At 47.9% G+C, this 22589-nt stretch overlaps 1 protein-coding gene across 2 annotated transcripts in view; it reads right to left on the reverse strand.

The window, feature by feature from the left end:
* Window positions 1-20364, reverse strand: part of cdh7a (cadherin 7a) — a 34497-nt gene extending 14133 nt beyond the window's left edge. For both annotated transcript variants that reach the window (XM_061265833.1, XM_061265832.1), the window contains exons 1-3: window positions 20125-20364; window positions 5934-6228; window positions 4092-4211 (exon numbers count right to left, since the gene is read on the reverse strand). In XM_061265833.1, coding sequence (XP_061121817.1) covers window positions 4092-4211; window positions 5934-6228; window positions 20125-20364 — 655 coding nt within the window. The remainder of the gene's footprint in view (window positions 1-4091; window positions 4212-5933; window positions 6229-20124) is intronic.
* Between the last annotated feature and the right edge of the window lie 2225 nt (window positions 20365-22589).

Below are 22589 nucleotides of genomic sequence, written 5' to 3' on the forward strand. Positions count from 1 at the left end.
CACCGTGGCGCATTATACAAGTCTTAATGCCTTGACTTTGTCTGCTGTTCACTGTCAAATATATATATCTCTGTATATATACTTTAAAAAAACAGAAAAGGAAGGATGGGGCTGTAAGTTGTCTATCATGGGGGGGTGGGGGGGGGGGGCGTCGTGCCTGGAGTTGTTACAAGACTTTTATGACTTTCCAGAAGTTGCTTTATGAGTGTTTTAGTTACTGAGGGGAATATTGGGTGGGATGCGTTGACCTCAACTTGATGGAGTTAACTTCCAACAAAGTTGGCAATGCAAGTCTATTGGAAACTCAAAATTGGCCTCTTCTACCATTTACTTTGTCAGGAAACTGTTAAATTGGCACCACCAGGCCAATGGAAAATTCCTACTAGCCTACAGAGAAATAACGGAAGCATTGAAGTGTGTAAGAAATGGTAATTTGGCAAGAAAATGTCCGACTAATTAGCCTACGTGTTCATCTAGCAAAAGTTGCTCGTGTGTACAAGCAGAACCTAATCGGCATTGCACGTTTTGAAACTTCTAATCTGTATTTTTTTTATCACGACACAGGTATTTTGCGTTCTTTGATATTTCAAAGATGTTTACCGCCATTATTGGACAAATCCTGCAAGCTTTTAGTCTTCTGATCAGCATGCCTCATAAAAATGAGCTTTCCGACCTTGAAATTTGTCTGAATTTGGCCTGAAGTGTGTCTGACCAATCCAACTAATCCCAAGTGGCGTGTACATTTTTGAAATTGTTTCATTCAATTTTGTCATCTGCGGGCAAATCTCAAGCCTGCGCCAGGGACGTGTTTTCCATTTGGCTAAGTTCCATTCTTTTCTCATCGCGGCAAAGATTTAACGGCCCCCGATTCCTCGACGTAATGAGAGCGGGAAGCAATCTTGTCTGCGCGGGAGATAGCGGATACATCCTGGCCTTAAGCCGCCGTCCACCTACGGGTGACTCTCGCTGACCGCCGAATGTCAATGACAACGTGACATACAGACATGAGGCATGATGAGGAGTGACAAGAGGGTTACCACGGCAACCGCAGGCCGGATGAGGAAAAAGGTCACGATCAGGCAACGTTGCACCACGTCCCGCCCCCCGCCTCTCGCCAAAATTCTTCCGGGACGGACTCCATCTTAGAGCCTATGGCCGGTTCTATAAAAGACGTGCCAGCTTGTGGCAAATCTTATCTCTGTTGTCAGAGCAAATAAAAGGCGTTCTCGCACAATTGCAGACGGAGCACGAGATAACCGCAAAGTTGATTTCTTCTCTTACTGAGGATCTCGTTTGGGTCTTTTTTTTTCCCCTCTCCACACCACCGCAGGGCAGGAAAAGAAAGCCTTGGGTGTTAAAGTTCACACCGCACAGGTCTGACTCGGACTTGTGTTACTTCCATTTCCCATCCTGGTAGCTACAACAGCTTTCAAAAAGTGAGTCTCTGGTGCTAAAGTTCACAAGCCGGTTCCTTCCATTGCGGCACATCTTACACTGCCGCCTACAAGCTGGGAAAGGAAAGTTTTACTTCTGTCTCCAGCAGGCACACCAAAGGGGGCGGGCCTCCGAGTGCGCCTTGCTAATTAGTCCCGTTTGCGGCACACGCCATGGTCTTTGGTGTTGGGTGACTTTGACAAAGTGCCTAATGGTCAGGAGGGCTTACTGTGAAGCTGCCCGCTGTGTTGCATCCCCGAATGGCCTTCTTGCAACAACTCTGCGTTTTTCTTTTTTAATCCCCAATTGAATCTCCAAGGTGCCCTTGGGAAGCGCCATTTCATCCCGCAGCCGTTTGCAAGCCACGCATAATGCGGACGGCCAAATACATCCGTCGTCATGCCTGAAGCGCTTAACTTTTGTCATTTATATTCATCGATTAGTCGTAGTTGAGCTTGAAGGTGATGTCGCGGCGAGATGCTAAGGACCAGGCTCTTAATTGATAGCCGCCTCCAGCGGCTTAGAGCGGAGTGTGCCTTCAACCGCGGTGCAAGTCACTTCAGCTGTAATTAACAAGACGCACGTTCGCAAAGTCACAAAGAATAAGAGTGGAATCGGGTTCGGGTGAAAGGCAAGCTGAAGGCGACATGAGCGGCCTCACCTCGCCTCACCTCACGTGTCGGTGACAGGTGACGGGCGGCCAGACGGCTTTGTCTGCTCCCGGCGGTGAATCTAATCAAAAGGCGGCCGCTCAAACAAAAGAAAAGGCCACGTCCAATCCCGACTGACCGCCCTCGTGTGAAAATGTCAGATAGGAGACGCCCGCTCGCTGTGATCGTCTCATGATGGAGATGTTAGCATGGGGCTCCCGCTGCGGCGGCCGCTCCAAATGGAGAACATTACGGCCCGAGGCGTCTCATAAATCTCTCGGTCTCCCGCTGTTGGCTAATACAGCGGCTTGCCGTGCAATTATTTCCCTCTGATGACAAACAACAACACAAAACATGCGCGAGTGTGACTAACATGCCCTGTCAGGAGTCCATTGATGAAGAGTGCCATGAAAAGTGCACAAACACATGTGGCAAATTGTTGCAACGTTTCCCTTGAAGAGAGAAAAAGCAACTGAACCAGTTTTAGGTTCTGGCAAGCTGTTTTGTTTCAGAATCCCTTAATTATGTGATTGGGAGATTTCGCCGTGGAATTAGGACAACCTGTGGCGACATATGCAAAACGGCAATCTGCTCTGGCAGCACACGTGCGGTCCGCTTCGTGTCTCAGGTTGGCTCACCTGGCCGGAGACGCCGCTGCCTCGCTTTTGTGTCGCAAGGCTCTATTTGGCGGGAAAGGGGCTGCCCGAGGGGCCTCGCAAATCCCAGCTTCCCCTCTTCATCTTGAAGAGCTCAAGTCTGCCTTTTTTACGTTGTGTGTGTGTGTGGGGGGGGGGGGGGTGCTTGGTGCTCGCCACCTGTCTGCCGCCAGTAGCGAGGCGACAGTCAGATAAATGCGCGGAAACAACGCGGCTGGTTAGCACCGGAGGCGGCGAGTCAGAGCGCGATGCGAGGCCATCCGCCGCAGTCGGGATTTTAATCATCTCCTCTCCCCGGGAGTGACACCGGCGCCGCACGGGGTAACAAAGATAGAGAGCGAGGGAGGGGGGGGCACCCAGCCAACAAACAACAGCCTCACCAACCTCGCCAAGTGGATTAGCGGCGTCGCTTAGTGACAACTAAGCAAGCGTCCGGGCCAGGTGGGAAAGAAATGTCGCTTCTTTTTTTTCCATTTTATTTTTATGATTCATGACAGCCACAAACTGCAACATTGCCAGATCAGATTAAATTAGAGGCGGCGAATGAAACATGATGTCGCCAAACTGAGCAAGTGGCTGTGGATAAAACAACGTCCGACCCGAGGATATTGTCACACAGCGTGTTGGCGAATCCATGTCTTAAACGACGACCTCGGCATTCTCCAACCGCTCCCGTCGCAGTTACTCAACATGAGCTGAAATTGTGCAGCACGTCAGCATTGCTGCCCGGGAAAATTTTCCACGTCTATTTTTGATTTGATGCCATAGTCGACTACGCTAAAAATCTCCCTGTGCTAATTAGCGACTTTGAACAAGTTTGAAAGCAGCCGCTGTGTTTGGAATCGTTGGCTTATTTTCTACACCCGAACCGCTACCAGGGATTTTGAGAGGACATTTTAGTAAACATATACGGATCCCCGTGGAGATACACAACACGGATGTGTGTGTGTGTGTGTGTGAGCCATTCATTTGCTGCTTCTGGCCGTTCATCCATCGCAGGTGTTTTTACAATCCAGCCATTATCCGGCCGCGGCTTCGCCTCTCCTTGAGTCAAGTCGGCGCCCGGGAAAAGTTTGGCGCTCGTTTGAGGAGTTGAGCCCAGCGTTACGGCTGTCTCGCAGCATCGAGGGCTTGATGGAGCCTTTCCGATGCAATGCGGTAAACAAGCTTCACAGGTGTGTCGGCGCTTCTGCTCCTTAATTGGCTAGCGAGGTGCGCGGTGGAGCTAGCAACACACGCGCCCGCGTCACGCACGCACTCACAACAGTCGGATGGAGTGATTGTGCAGTATACGGATTCTCAATTACTTTTGTGTATTATTTTTTAAAAATGGCGTGCTTGAGCCACCCACCTGTCTTGGGCTCCACGGAGAAGTAGGGCTGTCCGTGCACGATGCTGTAGACCACCCTGGCGCTGTTCCCGTACGTGGGGTCGTCGGCGTCGGTGGCCGCCACTTGCACCACCATAGTTCCTGCGGGGGCGGACGGGCCTTCATTAGTTGCCACGGCAACCGACACGGCTAATTGCGGAAACGGCTGCGGTTGCACTTGAAAGCTGAGTCACATTGGAAGGATGGAAACTTGTCAGGCGGTAAATAACGTCATTAGGTGCGATGCTGTCGTCAACGCCGCCGCTGTTTAGTTTCGGAATGACTTGTTATTTTCGGATGTCGTCAAGAACGCAAAATCTCAAAGACCTGCTGCCGTTTGTTTGCAAGCTCAAGTGTAATTCTTTTCTACTCCCTTTGTTTCTGTTTTGAGCCAAAGATGTCGACGCCAGATGGAGAGTGCGACCCATCGAGGACTCTAGCCTTGTTTGTCCAGGATGTTCTCATGCATCACACAACGCAATTACATCTTCTAAATTACTTTCTTGGGTGTTCAAGCAAGGGTCTCGCTAACATTTTTGGGCTCCAACCCTCAAGACTGAATTGAAAGTAAGTCACATGATCAAGTTCATCGTATTGGTGGAATCTCCTTGAAAAGCCTCAAAAAAAGCTCCTTGCCCGCCTGCTTCATATTTCATTTTAACGACGCGCACGTTTAGATTGTAGCATATGACAGAAAAGCGACGCCTTTTGGGAAGCAGAGCCGCTCGTAAAAAACGAGACTTTCCGAGGCGAGCCGTGTTTTACGGGCTTTTACAGAATGAAGTGATCACAGAAATGGAAGATTAGAGTCGGCCGGGCGCCTCGTAAAGAAGCACAATTAACGGGCGGGCGGGCGGACGGCGGCTCCGTGCGCCCCGTGCAGGAGTTACAGCGTGCCGGCCGGAGAAGGACGCCCGGATTATATCATCGCCTCTTAGTCATGACAGCTTCCGTTACGGCTCGTTGGGAGCGCCAAGGTCAAAGGACAGACGAGTCTGGCCTCATTTGAACCGTGGCGGCTGGTGAAAAAAAAGTCCATTTGTAATTTAAAGGACTCACTTTTTGTTTTCTGCTAATTTCCATTTGTATGCAAGCACCAGGGAAGAGTTTTATTTATTCATTTATTTTAAATCTGTTTTTGCAAGCAGAGCATTAGTAAAAAAAAAGAAAAAAAAAACAAACTCGAGGAATGTGCTCGCTCTCCACTGGACAGTTTTTTTTTTTTTAAGACAAAAGGCCATGGAAGACAGAGCAAATGAGCAAATGAGACATGAGCCAGTTATCCGAGCAAGTTGTTTTAGTCCATCAAAATCGATCTCTTGAGAGTATCATGTTAGTTAGTTGTTAGCTACTGGCCATGGCCGGCATTGTAGCTACCAATCACGGCAATTCTTTTGGATGGCTTCCAGATCTCATCCAGAGCAGGAAGTTAGCATGTCAGTCTGTCTGCCGAGTTTGTCGCAGAACTGCATTAACAATGTGCCGGTTACGCCGATGAGGTGGCAGCTCGCGGCCTAGCCGGCGGCATTTCACCGTCTCGGCTGGAGGACGGCAGATAACGGCTTTGTCCCGCCATCAAAATGGATTTGCCTCAATCAAAGGGTGACCACGCAGGTAAGCGTGGAAAGGAAACACCCCGGAGGCGTGCCTTGCTTTGCTCCGGTGGCCTCTCAAACATGCGTCACACATCAACAGCCTTCAGGCCCGCGCTGGCATTTTAGCTGATGGATGGAAATCGAGGGGACGGCCAGCACCAAAACAAGCTTGTTTTAAGAGATTAAAATGTAATGTAAGAGCAAATAATGGAAATGAGAGCAAGCTCACCTAGCGGGGACATCTCTGGCACTCCCGCCAAGTAGGGCCCGTCGAGAAACTTGGGCTCGTTATCGTTGATGTCCTGCACCTTGACCACAAACTCGGAGCGAGGCTCGACGGGCAGGTTGCTGAGTCGGTCCACGGCTTGCGCCTGCAGCGTGTAGTAGGCCTGCGCTTCCCGGTCCAGCCTCTTGGTGGCGTGGATGTCGCCTGTGTTCTCATCGATGGTGAAGATGGAGGTGGCGCCCTCGCCCGACAGCACGTACTTCACCTTGCCGTCGCCCTTGTCCACGTCCGAGTGAAGCTGGCCCAAACAAAAAGGGCATGAGTGGAAATATCAAAGCCTTGTGTACATTTGACGACCACATTCATATTTATGAAATGGCCAATATGAGCCGTGATGTTCGGGGGGGGGGGCGCTTTGGATTCATCTGGACGAGCAGCGCTTCTTTTCGGAAACGCTGAAAGCTTCTTTGATAAATTCACGATTGTATAGACCAAGTGCGGAGGTTGTGTTCCCCAGTGAGATAAGTCCCTTTTGATTGCTTCATATGAAATTGCCGTGTTGACAAATCCATGATCAAACCGGAAAAGAAAAAAAAAAATTTCATATCGCCCAGCAAAACTCGGATGAAAAAGGGTCGACTAAAGCTGGCCTGTTATTATTTAAAAATTCTGAAGAAGCATCTGAAAATCCCAGAGTGACGTCCGGTGTTGTTGAAGCTCTAATGAGCAGCAATACAGAGTGCCACAAGTGGTGAGTTGAGGCTTTTAAGAAAAATGTTTCTGCAGACACCATGATGGAGCACCTTCCATTTCATGGGACAGAATGGGAGGGCGGGGGGTTGATTTAGGTTTGTCGAGCGGCGGAATATATTAAGTGGCATGCATTTACATGGCGCCTTCAAGATGCTACGAGTTCCTCATTCACAGCGTTCAAAATGGAAGCCAGCTCAGGTCATCTGGACCCACCGCTCGCTTTTATTTGCGGGCCATTCAAAAACATGAAAAGCGCTCCTCCAGCCCCCGCAAATAAAAATGCTAGCATGACACAAATTGAAGTCTTCAAAATAATGTGGCCATCAAAGCAGCATGCAAGATTTTATTTGAAACTGACGATACGTTGTCAACACAAAGATGGCGTCCATCAATGTAAAAGTGCCGTGACGCGCCTGTTGCTTTGTTTCCAAGTAAAATGAGTCGAGTTGAGCACTCGCTCAAGGCCGCATCATCCCGAGATGCGACTTAACTCGCCGAGCCGCTACCGTAACATTCAGCCTGGAAAAGGCAATGACAATCATCGTATTGGCGAATCAGGCATCACAGCTAAATCATGTTTTCGGTTGTTGTGCTTTTCAATCACGGCGGAGAAAAAGAATAATTGGCTTGAGTCAAATGACTTTTTTGCTATTATTGTGAGCAGCGGCGTCTAATTAAGTTTGTGTGTGTTGTCGTGTAGCGCGGCGACAGGCTGCATGTGTCAACATTTTCTTTGCATTAGCGCCGGATTATTGTTGGAAGCCCTCGTCAATCTATTGGAAGAATGTCAACATGACGGGAAATAAGCGACGCCGCTGCAAGTTTGATTTGACGCCAGAGGTTTTCCATTACCGCGATGCATCAGCGACGAGAGCTGGCGTGTTTGGGAAGCGCCAGAATTGCCATTTGGCGTTTTGGAGTGGCTCCATGCTCGTGTGTTTAACAAAGTCCACATTTCATTTTGACGAGGGGAGGTTGGGCACCTTGCTAAGACTTGACATTCCTTCCCCCCCATTTGATTCTGCTCTGCACTTTCTATTTCAGTCCAAACATCATTTCCTGTCTGCATCTTCATTTAATTGGTCCTTTTTTTTCATTTTTCTACTTTGCAAATCAATAACCGAGCAGACGTTTCAATCCGCCGGGCATCATTCATTAATTTCGAGTGGTGAATCATTAAAAAGGAGGCCGAGATGAGAGGGAGATGTGTGACGGCGCTACCAAAAAAAGAAGAAGGGGGGGACAAAAAAGAGATGTCACTCAAAGAATCCATGTGAGCAGCTGTCTCGGACGTCGGCGCTTTGCGTCCATTCATCTTGTCCACTTGTCGCCACAGGAGATGCGACAAGGGGGCGGCATGGACACCGTTTTTTTTCCCCACTATAATCAAAACCCAAACTGGTTGATTGGTAAAATTAAATCAATTGCTATATTTTGTGTGATTATTATTATTTTTTTAAATCCCTCGTGTCATTATGTCTCATTATTTATGATTATAATGCTGATTAAGTTGTTGAGTAACTATGAATGAAGTGTACTCCTATTGATCCATTCTCAATCATTTTCCATTAAGATGGAATTGGAATGGATATTTTGGGGCTGTTGACAGATTGGACTCGATTCCTGCCAGGAACCGGGCCGCCGCTTGAATCCCCTCTGATTACAAATTGGCCAACGAGAAGGCAGATGTGAACCAAAGACGGACAAAAATGCGGCGAGCTGGTTTGCATTTCCACCGACCGCTGCTGCCACGATTCAAAGAGGTCGCCGCTCGGGGGAAACAATGAGACGTAATGCGGCGGCCAAAGTTGCCGGATATTGAATGGTGGACATTTGTTCTGGGAGTTGAGACCCCTTGGGGGTTCCTAATAAAGTGGCTGGATGATGAGAAGAAAGCTACTGATTGTCCCTCCAATTGGCCACCATTCGCCCGCTCCCACATCAATACACTGAATCAAAGTGGCAGTCGGGGCAAGCTCTTGTATTTATTCCGATATTTCATGCGTGCGTGTGTGTGTGTGTGTGTGCGCCCTCATCACAGGGATGCACATGAATGGGGGACAGGAATAGGTATCCCTTTCAAATGGTTCTGGAGGAGGGAATCAAAGCCCCTTTGTCAGAAAAAAAAGGCCAGTCAGATGCAAAGCCGCTATTTCATTGTGGGCTTTTTTTTTTCTTTTTTTACCGGCCCCTGATGCGCAGCGGCAGAGGAGGCTGCCAAACGTCTGATGGACACATCGAAATAAAAGTGAACAATAACAAGCCGGTTGTATCGTTTCGGCTTGGCTTGGTGTCACCTGCAGAAACACACGAGGGGAACGTTGTTTGTTGGCTATCAAGATGCTAGCAGCTCGTCATTGATTTCACAGGTGATAAATGCGGCCCGGCCCAGGCCAGCCGGTCAGCGTTCTTCTTGGACTTCAAGCGTGTAGACGGGAGCTAACTGAAATGAATGTTACCGTCGGTGGCTAAGTGCATGCTAAAACTCACTGTGAGTCACAGCCGACAAAAACCGCAGGCGAGGAGCTTTGATAGTGCTCTAAGGCTACTCTATGATTTGCGACATTTACAAATGGCCCCCAACACACACACACTCGCACACAAGTGAAGTGTTGATTTTAAGCAACAGCCAGTGTAAACCTTGCGTTCTTTCTTTTGGCGAGCAAGAAGTACAACTATAAATATCGGCCTTTCGAGGGCCTGGCCAGATATTTCCACCTACGATTGGAGCTCATAAAAGAGTTACAATCTTGTGAATTCACACACACACACAAACACACACACACTGTCTCCCACTATCACGTCGGCTAGCGAATAATATGATTTGTCAGAGGGGCTCCAACGGGGTCAAGGTGTGCATTTGACACATCTTCCCCTCCGGCTGGGGCACAATAACGACAATTTACGTACGAGGCGCACTGTCGCTTGCTAACACGCTCCACAAAAGCACCGCAACAAAATGTCATTTGAGACGCTGACAAGTAGCTTCGTCATTGCCGTCGGCATCATTAGGAGTTGCACTTCCTGGATGATGACGATGCAGATGATGACGATGAAAACAATAACAATAGAAAAAAAACTACTACTAATGATACCAAGTGTGATTTTAAGATGTAATTTCTTCACACGCACTCCAAATGATTTCTTGCTATTGTTTCCCAAAGGTGAGCGTGGGCAAAAAAAGTAGGGGGAAGAAGAAGCGAGCCTGGCGGAGGGAAACGCTGGCTTAATGACACGGCTGGTGATTTGCAGCTGATTTTACCAGCGACAACTTTGTTGCATTGTGAAGGTGAGCCGTCAAGGTGAGCCAGCCCGCCGCTGCTGAAAAACACTTTGCTCAATCCCATTTTGCCGGCATATGATGAAAAAGCGAGCGTCGCGGCCGAGGAGCCATTACGCCGCCGAAGGGAGCTTCTCCGGCGCCGCTCCATTTTTTCCTTTTTCCTTCCTGTCTTGATCTCGAGGGGAATGTGACAAAGCCCTTCACAGTTTTTTTTTTTTTTTTGGCTCTGCTGTCCAATTTGCACAAACCGCGGCGAAAAGTCAAAATTGGCAAGTGTGCGCTGCTTTGCGGCCGCTCTCCATCCATCTTCCAGCTACTCTGCATTGTCTTGTAAAAAAAAAAAAGCCAAAAGCCCAATAAAATATCCTAAAAGTGCTCCTGCGCAGGTAGAATGAGGGAGATTTCCCTTTCTGTGCCGTAGCGTCATCCATCATGGTGTTTCTATCGCCGCCTAATTAGTTGGCCTTGCTCTCTGCGTGCAAAGCTACTTTTCATCCAACGTGAGACTTCAGCCTCAGGGTAACACGTGCCGCTTGATAGACAATGGCGACGGCGGCGACACCCGTTCAGATGCTTCGGGGTCAATGAGATCGCACGGGGGTCGCGCCGCACTCATAACACTAATTAGAATCCCCATAATTAAACTCCCGAGCCTCTCCAGCTTAGTCGGGAAGTGGGTGGGGGGGTTCTTGGCAGACGCTAATCAGAGCCGAGCCACTTTGAATTATTTGAAGGCTTTCACTCATAGTGAGGTGGAAGCGAAATTGGCTTGAAAGACGGGCAGGTAGGCAAGAAGAACGAAAACGGCAAAGAACCGGCCATGGACGCGACTTCAAGTCGATCTCCGAGTGAGATGAGATAAGACAACGTTTTATTCAGCGTCGGCCATCTTTTCCTGTTCATCAATTTTCAAACTTCGCACATCCGCCAACATCAGCATCTTGCACTTGTTAAGAGCAAACGCAAAGCACAAGCACACCTCCAAAATCCACTCGAATGGACCCCGGCGGTCTAATTAGCCCACCGCAAAGTAGCCCGTAAAGCTGCGGGTGCGACGCCGAGCTATAAAAGCCCAGCGGCGTCCGGGGTGCGCCAAGCTTGAAGCGCCACAAGTCATCCGAACCCTCCAGGTGCAATCACGCTCGAGTGCGCCGGGTCTTACGCAAGTGAGCTTGAAAGCGACTTCTTTGATGAGCTTCGTCTTTGTCGTGTGTAACTTAAAAGCAGAGCGCCACGACGTTTGCAATAAAAAAAAAAAAAAAGCCCACGTCCGTAACTGTTACGGTGAGCGCTCGCCCAAAAAAAAAAACATGAACAGGGAACTGCATTAATGCATCTGTATGATGTCGAGAACAAAGCTCAGTCTCAAGAGTCGAAGTGGAACAGCCACTTGAGTACCTTTCTTCATCCTTTTCTTCCTCTTCATCTCAAAAGAGGCAAAGACGCGTCTTTGCTATTTCCTTGGCATAATTGCGTCTGCTTATTTACCATTCTCAGGCTCTCTGCACACATTTGGATTCATAAACATGGCCGGCCTCTCGTTTAACGAGAGCGACATCGCTAATCTCCTTGCCGGAACGCCTGAAGCCACAGATTAAGATGGCCGACAAGGACACGGGGCGGCGGGTGACGGCCACGCATGATTAGCGACACGTTAGCCGAGGACGGCCGCCATCTTAGGGAGCCGGAAGGAATTCTGCGAGGTTTACGCCCCGCTGCTAGGCTCGTTAGGACGCGTCGGATACACGTCGGCAGATTTATCGTTAGCATCAATACGATTTACAACCAATCCCAACGTTGTTTTTATCCAATCTTTGTATCCGGGAAATATTTTACGACGCCGTATGTCAACCTGTTCCTGCATCTTTTTAGGCAATTGACTGGTCAGGGAGACGACTACATTTGGACTTGCTTCATTTGGAGCTCGGCTAAGTGATCAAAAGACAGAACGGCCTCTTTTTGAGCTATAGAATCTAACTGTGGGTAATTCAGTTCCCTGTCCTTGCAGGTTTTTCTTTTTTGGAGTGGGACTCAGACAGAAAGGGCAGGTCTCCGTGGCGCTGCGTGTAAATATTGTCATGACCGCCGGGAAAAGCAACCCAGTGTTTACTGCTCGGCTCCCTGAGCCAAACCGCGCGGCGGACGAGCAAGGGAACGCCACCGTGTAGAGGATGCGCAAGGAAAAAAAAATGTTTGGAGCCTGACATTTATCAAAAGTGGCCTTTAGTCAAAGTCCTGGGCGAAGCGTGAAGTGGTTTCCTGATGAGGGCGCTGATGTTTGTGGCTGCTGTGAGCCGGTCAGGCAGACGCTAGCGTTTAATAGCGCAATCCATCTGCCCCATCGACTCCAATCGCATCCAAAAGCGGCGCCGGCTCGGATTGGAGATGCCGACGACTCCGTTTGCGCCTCGTTTTTCAGCAAATAGACGTCGATGACATCCGGCGACTTTTCACCGGGTTCGGATCACGCTTAACCGGGAAGATATCGGATGCGGCCCAACGACTTTGGAAGGAGACGTCTTCAATTTCGCACTTTTGAAAAGCGCTCCCAGGTGTGAAATAACGCGTCTGTCGTCACCCCGTCGCTGCAAATTGCCGTGGCCGGGACGGGCCCTGTGTCAGAAAAATGCAAACAAGAACTTATTTGGCATTTTTCAGATCCATTTTGACACGCTTGCTTGTGGCAAAAGAGTGTTTTGAGGGGGCGGTCATAAAAGGAGACCTGAGACAGCTTGAGGAGGCCATCTTGTCTCATGCTCAACACGTTTTGTAACCGTGGCAACCAAGGGCTGAGATGAGGCGATTAGGATGAGGCAAACAATTTTCTCAACAGCGTGACCTGATGTCATGTTGTTCTTCTTCTACAGACGGGCTTGGAGTCACAGCTCAACAGCGCCTCTACTGGTGGCAGCCAAGCAGTGCACTGTGTTTTGCAAATCAACAATGGATTCTGACATCATCACAACGCTTCATTTATGGCCTTTTACAGCGATTTGGAAGAAAACAATTATGCAAATGAAGCTAATATGCATTATATTTAAAAAAGAATGAGGAATATATTCCAAGAGAAATTAGCATGTAATATTCAAGCCCGGGGCTGGTCTATGCTAAGTGGCGTCACCGTGCAATGGCTCGCTTTAAAAACAGAAGGTTCCTGTTTGAGGCGATTTCGCACATTTTGTTTCTCTGGTTGCATTCTGTTGGACACAAAAAATTCTTCAAAAAACTTCATTATTAGATTTAAGTGACATCGTTTTCATAATGTCACATTTTTCCTCACATTATGGTGACTAATTTTGAACAGCATTTGACAAAATACAACCACAGCGTATTGGATCGGGTACACGCACGTGTTTGGCCTGGGCGCGTGTCCTCGGAGCTCCTGGCAAGCGAGCACGCCGCTTGATTTGATGTACTCGCATTGATTGACTGCCACGTAAAGTGGATCCCATCCGCCACGGGAAATAAAACAGTCGCAAATGACCCTTGAAACTATTTACCCAGCTGCATTAGCGCCAGCAGCTAATTATAAGGAAGGCGAGCGTCGCGGCTACGCGGCCACTTTATCAGCCGGAGCGATTTCTCGGTCTTCTCGGCGATAACCTTCTCGTCCCGAGATTCTCCTCTCACACATCAATGTGGCGCTGCCTCGTCAGCTGAGATTCTGATTACATTTGGTGGACGCGGGCAGAACCAGGCGAGGAACTTGGACAATGGCCGCTTAGCGCGACTGGAAGCCAAAAATTGTGACATCTTCATGACAGCTTTAGTATCTTACAGACATGGAGTGGAAGCTGACGGCCCCGCCGCTAATTGAGCTTTATGAGCTGCGAGAGCCAACGACAGCAGCACGCCGAGCGAGACCACCTGGACTCCCAAACGGAGCGTGGTGCTAAAAATTGACAAAGGGCCCTGGAGTTGGACGAATCCCCCAAAGCGCCAGATGACTGACTTTACGACACAAGCCTCTTCCACTTGGTGAGCGTCGCCACAAGGTCACTTTACGATGGGCACTTTTACATCTCGGGATTTTATAAAAAAAAAAAACAAAAAAAAAAACAATTGGAGTCGGGCTGCTCCCATTTGCTGTTCCATGTCGTCCTCATGTAACTATTGATCACATGTGGCATTTTTGTTTTCCTACTTAAACGGCAACGCACGTCGAACGCCTTAATTGCTTCAATTGCTTTCCACTTGACCACGCCGGCGGCTTCGACTCAAAACTCTGCCGGCACCAAACAAACTGAATCTATGTATCGACTCGAACAGCATCTCTCAATTGATCTATTTCCTTTTCCTCTCCACGCAAATCCTTAAAGCTGCCACTCAAGCCGTGTTTTACTTCTCCAGCTTGATTGAAAGCCTTGCACTACTCAAGTCTGCTCAAAGAAAAAGAGAAAAAAAACACACAAAAAAAACACCAGCAGCATGATGGCTTTCTTTTTTTTTAACGCGGCATCAAGTGAAATCCGAGGGGATTACAAGCATCGACTTCAAACAATGAAACGCCTTATTAATTAAAGAGGAACATGCCTTTGGAGACTTTAGATGTGTACACAATGCTTCCAGTGCTGGATTTGATTTAGAGCAGTTTGCTGGTCAACCAACCGCCAGGACCGTCGCGCGCTGAACTCATCTCCTCCATTGAAAGCCGATCGACCCGCTCCCAAGGATATTTCTGCAGAAATCCCTCGGCTTTTTTTTTTTTCCCCTCCCAGTGAGAGTTGCAAATTTATGACTGCATCCTGGCTGTGTCAAAGTCATTGGAAGTGCAGAAAGAGTCCAAATGGAATGAGATGGAGGCTGAATAGCGGCAAGATCATTTATCTGGCAATCGCCCGTCGTCAGGAAAGCCCTTTATGGGGCCGACAAGCATGTTTGGTTTTTTTTATCGCCAGAGATCATAAAACGCTGCTACGTCTCCCAGCCCGTCATGAAATCATCATCATCATTGTTGGCTGACACAATCCAAGGTGATCGCATTGCATACAAAACTGGGCGTGGCTACTATTATGAACGAGTGCGTCGATGCAAAACGATTTTCTCGCAAGAAAATAATGCAATGATGTCATTAAGAAGGGCCAGAAAAGCAAAATGGCCATATTGGCTGCTCGCTGAGCTGAGCTCTGATGAGATTTTCAGAGGTGAGACCACTACTGGCCCCTGGTGGCCAGCACAAGAAAGACAGCAAGAATTGAATGACTAAGTGGGACTCCCATTCTTTTTATTTCGATTCCGTTACTAACGGTTGGGAAAGCATAGTAGTATAAATGATTTATTTTTTTAAGTTGGATGACCAAAAAAAAAAAGAATGACGAAAAAGCCATCGCGAAGCCCTGTTGATTGCTGCTGGGGGCTTTCAATATTAATATTAGTATTCGAATAAATCATGCGATTTTTTTTTTTCCTTTGGGCAGGCTTGTGATGAATGGCAAGCTCAGCGGATCATTAGACTTGCATGACGTCCACGCTGGTGTATAAAATGAATTTGCAAATCCCATTTACATCTGGGAAAATCAAGACACGGAAGTCGGTCGACGAGATGGTCCGCTCGACCATTTGGCTGGGAGGACCGCATTGCAACTCCATCAATGTTTGAGGGGATGGAAATGAGACGGCCGCAGCGCTTCTTCACGTTCAAAGTCGGCGCTCGCACATGTAGGTCATTCCCACTCCCCTTGGAGATGGAGCCCCGCCCACTTTTAGGATTAGTGGTCATCATTCATTACGACCACACTTAATTACAGCAGGAGGTGGCTCAAGCCAACTCCCTCCCCTCCGCACTTTGAGCATATTAGGCTCTCCTTCACCGGACGACATGCCTCCAGGTGACTCAAGCACAGCTGCAATTCGGACTTGTTTACACACCGACCTAAAAACAGATTAGGCAGGCTAATCAGGTTAGAATGTGAAATTCATCTAACTCGGTGATACCGTCCCGCAGCATCTTCCAGGCAAAAATGCTACCAAAAAATAAAAAAGTAAAGCAGCTTGAAGCTTCAGCTTTAACTTTCTGTAGTATATATAAGTATATATAAGTATATATCTATATATATATAAGTATATATCTATATATATATAAGTATATATCTATATCTATATCTATATATATATATATATATAAGTATCTATATATATATATATATATATATATATATAAGTATCTATATATATATATATATATATATAGATATATATATAAGTATCTATATATATATATATATATATATACATATACACAACTCTTTTTGAAATTACATAAAATATAAATTACAGGTCAATTAGTACAGTAGGCAGCACTGAATGGGAATAAATGGGAATCATTTTGTGTATTAATGAATATGTTTTAATCATGCATTAGTAATGCAAAAACATTTACTTTTGTATTTGTTAAAAACTAAATCCATTAACATTAAAACTACGACAAAGTAATTGAAATTCTTGGAGCTATCTTAAACATTTTCAAGAATGCAGCAATTAATGGTTTAATCTCACGCAAATACGCGGAACATATTTAAGACAAATTTGCTTTGAACCGTTTTGAAAGAACCCAATTAAATAAAAATGTGAAAAATGAGTTGCTGTATTTTCTCATCATGGTGCTATCAAACATTCCAAACCATCACGTCTTTTTTTTTCTGCAATTCCGCTGTTAGCGTGCTTTAAGGAGCCACTTATGCTACCAAATATACTTCGGCGGCGCTCGCTCAGCCCCAACAATCACCGAATCATCAGTGACGACTTTGCCGCCCACTTTGCATTGATCACAATCAAGCGGCCATTTTACGTGCAAAGCTTGATGAGGTGATGATTGTGCGGGAATGAAATGGAATATGACTCCGGCTTGTAAAGACAAAAGCATGTGAAATTAGCTCATCGGTCTCGTCGGCTTCGTAAAAAAGTCACCTCGGCCGTATATCACTACGTCCGCTGCCCGCCAAATCAGGAATACTCGCCGTCGTAAAATGGAGCCTTGCCAAAAGTGCTGTAAATTTACCTCGCCCCTCCCATCCACGGCAGTTACAAGTACAAACTTTTTTTTTTTTCCGTGAATTCACAGCACACCAATAACGGTGGGCTGCCGCGGCGAGCGGGCCGCTCTTGAATTATTCAGCAGCGAGACCTGTTGGGGATGACGAAAATCCGACACATCAGCAGTTCACTAGCGGGCCTCCCCCCCACCCTCCTCACCCACCCACAAAAAATGAAGATGAAAAAAAGGCACATAAAAGAAGGCAGGCGCTAAAGTTGGAATCAATCTATTCCATGCACACCCTCTTCCTCTTTTCATATTTCATCACTTTAAAAAGACTCGCACACACGCCAAACGCTTCCTGCGCTTTGGAACTAGCCGCAACAGAATGACGTCACATGACCTGTGTCGTCACGTACAGGCGACTCCTCCTGCTTGGGGCAAATGTCACTTCCTGTTCAACTTCGAGCCGGGTCCATTTTGTGTTACTACAAATTTGGGCAGAATTGAAACGGACTTCTGGGCCCTTCCGGGCTCTCTGCAGCACCTTGACTAACACGCCCCTCCCACCCTTCTGAATTATCGCCCTCCTCCTCCCTCCCCTCATCTCAGCAACGCACGCTATGTCAAGTGACCTTTGTCGCTACGCCGCACGCTTGCCGACCTTTTAGACAGCGGACGACCGCGGCGATGATAATGAGGACCGCCGAACAAAGCGGCATTAGCATCGCGCGCGTCACCGGCTGCCGGGTGACAAAGTGCGCGTGACTCACCGTCGTAAACTTATTTATGGGCTTTCCCGTAAATATAATCATCCGTCGTAAAAAAAATGATTGATGAAGCGGTAAAGGAAAATGTTTTCATAGCCTCCTCCCCTTTTGGCAAATGGCAGAGGATATCTACAACAACTACAACATGGCAACTTTGCGACCACATTAGGTAGCAGGTGCGCTCTTCAGGCGCTTCAGTCAAGCATAGCCGGAGAAACACGTGCATCCACCGTGTGAGCGTTTCCCGCTCGGGATCATGTCGTCGACGTCCGCAGGGGACCTTTCAGTCCACCTTTCAGTCGCAGACGTGTGAGCGAACAAGCGTCTGTCCCCGAGGCGGCGGACAGATGCTCGCCGCCCGCGTTCCCTTGAGAAGCGTGTTCCGGCTAAGAGGAGTTTGTTCGCTATTCCGATTTGTGTTCGGCAATCTCCCGCCCGCCAGGGATGCGCATTCAAATCCATTCCCTTGATCAATGGGCGGGGAAATTAACATAATACATCAGTTGATGGCAGAAAAGAAAGATGAAGAAGCGCAGCCTGAGGCTCAGAGCTGCACTTTGTCACATTCAAGCGCTAACTGTCATGTATGAAAAAGCAGAAACTCTCATCTTTTTACAATTCAACTTTAAAGACACCACTCATGGGCCATAATGGAAGAATGTGAAAATGTCAACCGCGGGTAACTTCACCAGGCCGAGGAAACTATTGATTTCTTGTAAAGCAACAAAAAAATGACTGCACAAAACTCCTTTCCAACTTTTTGGATGCCGTCGACAAAATTTCATCCTTTGTCAGCCTCCAATTTTGACAAATCTGCATCGTCGCGGCCGAATTTTCCAGTTTAGTGCACTCCAATTATTTTCTCCTGACATTCAAAGAGTGGACGAGCCAGAGCAGCCTTTTAATTTCCTCGCTTTTCAATGAGCCTCTTTTTTTATTAGTCATATGAAAAGAAAAGTCATTTTCAAATGCCCTTGTAAGCATGTGGCGGCGGCGGCAGCGTACAAGGTGGGACTTTTACCAAACCAGTAACATGCATTTAACTACTGCAATTTAGAAGCTATTGACAATAAAAAAAAAAAAAATTAAAACACAAAGGATGTCACGTCGCGCAGCCTTCTGATCTGCCATTAAATCTCGGGCAAAGCATGCTTTCAAGCGAGCGGCCGGCAGAAACCGGGCTAATCGTGTTACGTTTACCAGCGAGCGCTTCGAGTGCTGCGTCACTAGCGTGTCGTGGTTCCGCGGCGCCAAGTCCAAGCAGAAGGCTTCCCACTAGATGTTGCAGGACGGAGGAGAAGAACAGGACAACCGAGCGGCCACCTAGCTCCCCGCGGGATCGGAGCCGCTAATCCGGTTCCGAATGGCTTTGCCAGAAAACAGCGACGGCGCGCCGCCAATCAGCCCGCAGATGAGCGGAAAGAGCGAAAGGTAATTGGATCATAAAGAGCAGACAACTCCAGGGGGGCGCGGAGATGACTCCATCTGGAGCGCCAGCGCACGGCCGTTTTGTCCTAACGACGGGCAACAGTGCTGCAAGCCAATCATCCGACGGTGCGTCACTATTAAAAAAGTGCACTTTTTCCCTAGTTTGGACCTACTTGTTTTGATTCAGTGGACCAAACGACTCATTTACGATCTGAATTTGCTTACTAAGACAAACTATGTAAAGTACGAAAGGTTATTTTTGGGTCGAGCTCAGATCCGGACCATGACGGTGCAAAAAGAGGATGACCATCTTGTTTTTGCAAATTCTAAGCGAATCCGAAAAGAAATGTAACGGCACACACAGGAAATTGCGCATTTGCACTTCAGTCGAGGTTTAATATACTTTCAAAGGCAGGCAAGTTTTTTTATCTTGTGTTTATCGCTTCAGCAGAACTAATAGCATCAATAAAACTCAAAATATTCCACACCTATAGTAAAAATCCGGTACTGCTATTTTCTTGGTGGGTTACTGCCTTATTTTTAGAATTCACAACAAACATGGCCTGGCCACATGAGCTATGACATTACATTCATTACGCTCCCATATTGCTTTTTTTTTTGTTTTTTTTTTGTTTTGAGGAGCTAGCGCGTTGTTCGGGTTGTCTCCACGGCAACACAAGGACCTTCTGGAAGTTTGCTTTTGCGTGTGGAGTATGTGGCCGAATTCATCGCAGCTGCTTCCACTTTGCAGTTTCTTCCACTTGCGTGCGCCACCGCTACCTGAGGACAAGCTTTTATAACGAGAGCTTCAACATATGTCGTTTCTGCGACATTAGTCGCGTTACCGTGCGCTCAAGAGCGAGCCCGCCCCAAGCAACTCAAAGCTGAGTGCTACAAACTGCTGAAACAAAGGCATCTACATTCGGGCCAATTGTGGTGGCAAATGCAAACCCAACGAAAAAAACAAAAGCCAAGCGGGTCACTCACCTTTCCCACATAGAGCGGTTCGGTTCCCATGAACTCCTCCAGCACGAAGAACTGGTTCCATACCCAGCTGCGTTTGTGTCTGTGCGGGCCCCCCCGAGGGGTTGCACCTGACTCGTCCCGGTCTCCTGAGCCGCCGCCCCCGTCGGGCCCCGAGCAAGCTCCCTGGATGGAAAGCAGGAGGCCAAGGAGCGCCAGGAGAGCTGGGGCTCTGCGCACGGCCGAGCAGCACCGCGCCATCATCTGCGCCACCCTTGCCGCCTTCCTCCCCCCGCGCTGCTCCAAACCGCACTCAGGCCAGAAGAGGAGCAAAATAAATAAATAAAATGAGGAAGGGGGAGGAAAAGCTAAAATGTCAAACCCCCTCTGGGTTTTTATCCTCACAGCACCGAGCTTGTTTCACCGCGGTGCGGTCAAGCTCGGCATTCTGCTGTTTTTTTCTCGATTGGAGACTAAAAGCGAGGTAATTCCTTCCACTCGGGCGCCGGGGAGTTGACATTAAAGGCGGCTAACGGGGTCAGCGGTGGCCCAGAAGCTTCTCGGTGGCAGGGTCCGATAATTGGCACCTATCGGAGCGCAGAGAAGACAAAAAAGACAACGGCAAACGTCAGCAAAAGTGCCGCTGTGACCGCGGCAAGTAATGTGATTACTGGCGCGCCTGTAATGTGATTACTGGCGCACCAGTAATGACATGCTCTCGCTAATCATATAGAAACTCAAAAGACAGGCAATTGGGTCACCAAGCCGAGTTGGAGTGCAAAAACAACTTTTCATTTAAATGGTAAATTGCGTTTACAAAGTTTGAGTGCGCATGAAAATGCATTTGCAGGATGTCACAGCAAGGGGGCGCTGTAACCAGAGATTTCACACTGCATTTGCGAAACGGTGCAACAACAAAGAGGATCGTTTGATGGAACCGTTACAATTTTGTGTTACTTGGCGAGACATCCAGCCTTGCCAACAAGCTCCGCCCACAACAAAAGACGAAATCTTAGGATGATTTGCAATTTAGTGTCATGTTTGCTAGCAATTGGCGTTGTCTCGAGGCTGACACGTCGGCCAAACTTGGACGTTGCCAAGTAGAATTGCTCCTCAAGGACACTTTATTGGCTTTTCAAAAGGTCTACTCGCATCTTGTCTAGTGAATGCGGTGGCCTGCCATCGCATTGGCAGACGAAACATCTCACGGGCCTGCCCTTGACCCGGCGTCACAAAGGATCGTCAAAGGCCTCCATGCTAACGAGCGCTACAACAAAGGCCGGTCAGCTGACTCCCAATTATCTGGCTGCACCCTAGCAAGGTCATCATAGACACGCTAACAAGTCACGTGGGTCAGATTAAAAATAAATCGGAGGCGACCTCAAGCCGGATGCTCGGTGGCACGCCGGCCTTTGTCTTAACGCCTGGGCCGCGTGCCTGACAGTTTACCCAGCATGCTTCAAACGCGGAGGAGGAGGTGAAGAAGGTCATGGTGTCTTGACACGAAAGAATCTCAGCAGGACCGAGCGGCCTTGTCGCAAAGGCGGCCGGTTAGCCGCGGATAAATCGCGAGGCGATACGTGCGCGTCCTCCAGCCTCCTTACGGCCAACAAATGCCACGTAAACGGCGGGAGGTCATGTGAGAGGAGACGTCGAGAGAGCTTAGCTCGCACGCGACGTTACGCTTGGCTCACCAAAACGCTCTCTTGAGTTTTCGCTGATATCCTGCTCATGAGAACATCACATCATTTCATATCGAAATAATAAGTCGTGCACAGCGTGATAATATTCTATCGTGACATCATCATGATAATGTCCTCCTACTATGCGCCATCACGAGTGTGATCATATTTTATCATCTGCTGCATCATGAGCGCATGATATCACAACATCGTCAATCTTGTGAGCGTGCTGGTGTGGAAGTTGCTGAGTGCTTGCCTGCCATGCTGCGCGGTCTCAGAATGACATTTGAATGAGGGAAGTCGAAAGTGGAGCAGATGTGTGTGCAGGGCGGCGGGAGTCTGCAGGTGGACCATGGCTAACGCCGACCGGCTCAGCCGAGGCAAACCAAGTAACGCAAGTAACGGAACGTTCATAGACTGCACACACGATTTTGACATGCGCTAGCTTCATGCTAACGCGCAGTATAAAATACCACTGAAGGGCTAAGCGCAGGATCTTACACTCAAAGGCATATATTCTTTATCCTCTTCCATAAATGACAATTGTGCATTATGCTGCTCCCTGCTGGACAAATCACGCATAGCAGATGGTGGCACAGTGAATTGACAAAAGAAAACTTCACAAAACGTTTCATTCGTTGCATTCAATTTGATTACGGTATGTGTATTCTTGTCTAAATATAATTGACTGCTATTTTACTTTTTAAAAACACATTCCTAAAAATGTGGGAGCCTGTTTAAAATTTGCCTTTTCCTCCAATTCATTTTCAAACTGTGTTTTGGGGACATTATAACCTTCATGTGGAT

The sequence above is a fragment of the Syngnathus typhle genome, linkage group LG19 (genome assembly GCF_033458585.1).
Source record: "Syngnathus typhle isolate RoL2023-S1 ecotype Sweden linkage group LG19, RoL_Styp_1.0, whole genome shotgun sequence".
NCBI classification, from domain to species: domain Eukaryota; kingdom Metazoa; phylum Chordata; class Actinopteri; order Syngnathiformes; family Syngnathidae; genus Syngnathus; species Syngnathus typhle.